The sequence below is a fragment of the Helobdella robusta genome (genome assembly GCF_000326865.2).
Source record: "Helobdella robusta unplaced genomic scaffold HELROscaffold_85, whole genome shotgun sequence".
Classification (NCBI taxonomy): domain Eukaryota; kingdom Metazoa; phylum Annelida; class Clitellata; order Rhynchobdellida; family Glossiphoniidae; genus Helobdella; species Helobdella robusta.
Window position 1 is genome coordinate 480,167 of NW_008705490.1, and position 3,121 is coordinate 483,287.

A 3,121-nucleotide genomic window follows, 5' to 3' on the forward strand; every position below is an offset into this window, starting at 1 on the left:
TCCCCTAAAATATAGACACATTTACATGATTTAGGAATTTTTAAAAGTAAACATGATAAGTCATTAATAAAACAAGTTAGATCAGTGTTCGGAGGGCGATAGATTACGTAAATTAAATAATTATAAGAATCAATATTAAGTAGTTCAACAATTAACAATTCAAAAGATGTAGAAGGAAATAAAAGGTCATCACGAACAATATATTTTAAAACACTAGATATAAATATACCAACACCACCTCCTAAAGAAGAAACACGATTTTTTGACACAAAATTAAATTCAGGCAAGTTAATTAAATTAACATTTGTATCATTCAACCAGGTTTCAGTAACGCATATTAATGAAAAACAATTATTGCAAACATTTATGAGAGTTGCGAGTTCAGACATCTTATTAAAAAGACTTCTGCTATTTATGTGCATTATTGTAAAAGGATTAGGGATACTAATAAACGAATTAACTTCCTCTGGTAGTTTAAGAAGAGATTCGTCGAAGATGTTGTTGAAAATGTTGACATCCGGGTCTAACGAAGTTAAAACTGAGTTAGCCATTAATAGATGATGGTGCAACAGCGTTAGAAACCGATTGTTGAACATGATTGTTGAAAAAGCACCATTCGTGAAGGACGACACCGTTAGGCCAGTTGTCCTCGTTCAGCACCTTGTCTAGATCACTTTCAAGAAACAAAATTCTGAAAGCTGCGCTCGTTTTTGAGTCACTAGTTTGAGAATTATTATTATTATCATTATTAGTTGAACTTTTTTTGTTGAAAATGGATTTAGTCAGGGGTATAGCAGATATCGCGTTAACGTTGATCGACTTTAGATGATTGATGACGTCTTCAGAAGTGCATTGATCCAACTTGCCGACGTAGACCAGCTTTTTACGCGGTTCCATTTTCATTGGTCTTATGGTCGATGAACAGTCGTTTTTTCTACCAATGACTTTTTTCGTCTGATCAATTTTTTGTTTACGTTGAACCGACAGTGTAGCCGCTGATTTAGCCACAACAAGAGGTAATGTTCTAGGTTTGTTTTTATTTTTATTCCGTTGGACTAAAGTAAAATTATCGTCACTTTGGTTATCATCACTAGGTATATCCATAGCGACTCTATCACCCCACGTTGGTTTTATATTATTTGTTGGAGTTCTTGTTGTATCATTATTCAATTTATTATTTTTGTTAACAAAACGTGCAGTAGTTGAAATATTGTTGTTTAAAGGTGGAAATAACATGGAATCAACATTGGAAGTATTTTCTACGGCAGCAACTGTTTTATTAAAATTCGACGCCACTAAATTTAATTTCTCGTTTACCTGATGCATTTGTTTATCAAATGCAGTCACCTGTGATAATTGTTCCTTGAAAATTTCAAGTGTATTGGATATGTACGCTTGTTGTTTCACAATTAATTCGCTAATTTCGCACCGTAAACTTTCAAAATTAACTTTAATTACATTTTCCAATCTTGGAACCCTATTCAAATCCTTACTTACAAAAACCGCTAATTTTTCCAACAAATTATTAGATATAAAACACTTTAGAACAGAAATACAGTCCAACAGTTTGTCTATCTTGTTTGTTCCGTGTAAGTTCAATTTATCAACAATTTCGTTTTTAAACTGTTCAAACTCGTTTTTCAAATATTTTAAACTGCCATCAATTTCTTCTTGAGAATAAAACTTAGAAACGTTGAAAACAAATGCTTCATTGTCTAACAAACCAATATTATTAGTTAGAAAATACAACAACTCATTAATGACAACAGGTTTGGACGCCATTATATCAATATATCTATATATATCAATATATATATATATATATATATATATATATATATATATATATATATATATAAAGTAACCAGAATCCATGTATACAAATAATTAATAAGATTATATGTTTTATATAAAAAGCAATATAGCAGATTCAACCAGCCAATCAGAAAATTTCGAAGGCGTTCGTTCGAAGGCGTTCGTTCGATGACGTCAATTTAGTATTGTTGGCATTGTGGTTAAGACTGTATAATACTGTAGTACATACATTAAATAAGTTTTTTACTGATGTGAATGATTGAAATGGTGAAAGTGTATAGTTGAAACGAGTATAAATAGGAGCTGAGAAAACGTGAAAATCAGATCAGGCATTCTGCCTCGCATGAAGCAGTCTGCCTGATCTCATTTATTTTATTTTATTTTATTTTTTTATTTTTATTTATTTTATTATTTTAGAGTTATATAGAGTTTGCATGCCTGTGGTTTGTTTTTTTTTATATTTTAGGTGGGTTCTTTAGCGGTTGCTCATACATACATACATCATGTTTGTTTGTGTGGTAGTATTTTATGTTCTGTTAAACTCCTTTTTCTCTTTCTTCATGAGTCATAAGTTAAGTTAATGAAGCATAGGTAGGTGAGATAAAAATTAATTTATTATATAGGTAGGCTGGGGCATAAGGTAATTTAGTTACATAGGTAGGTTAGGGACTTCTATTCTTTTACTCTACTTGGTGGTGTGTTTTTTGCTTTGTTTTTTTTTATTTGTTTCACATCATACATATAACAGGTACGCGGTGGTTCCTGGTTTTAGTGGGATTTTTATTGATTGAATGTGGTGGTATGTATGGTTATATAGAGTTATATAGAGTTATATAGAGTTATATAGAGTTATATAGAGTTATATAGAGTTATATAGAGTTATATAGAGTTATATAGAGTTATATAGAGTTATATAGAGTTATATAGAGTTATATAGAGTTATATAGAGTTATATAGAGTTATATAGAGTTATATAGAGTTATATAGAGTTATATAGAGTTATATAGAGCATAAATCCTATATAGATACCTTTCTTTGAGGTTCTTTTCTTTGCCGACCGGTCGGCTTCTTTGCGTTTCTCTATTTTCATTTAAATTAATTAAATAAGATTTGTCCATTCATTTAGGTTCTTTCAGGTTCATTCATTCAGGTTGAAGCTTCCGGAGGAGTTCATCGTGGAAGATCAGAATGGTTGTGATGTCATGCTACGTTCGTTCATTCAGTGTCAAAGATTGCACGCCTGGCTGGGGTTCGTTTTACGGTTTCTTTGCGGTTTCTCTTTTTGCCAATTGGCGGCTTTCCGGCG

At 31.4% G+C, this 3,121-nt stretch overlaps 1 protein-coding gene across 1 annotated transcript; it reads right to left on the reverse strand.

The window, feature by feature from the left end:
* Positions 1 to 543: 543 nt before the first annotated feature.
* On the reverse strand, positions 544 to 1,782 carry HELRODRAFT_182391 (hypothetical protein; the record flags this gene model as incomplete). Its single annotated transcript, XM_009032656.1, has 1 exon — positions 544 to 1,782. One exon carries the CDS (start codon positions 1,780 to 1,782, stop codon positions 544 to 546), a length of 1,239 nt encoding a protein of 412 aa, XP_009030904.1.
* Positions 1,783 to 3,121: the final 1,339 nt, after the last annotated feature.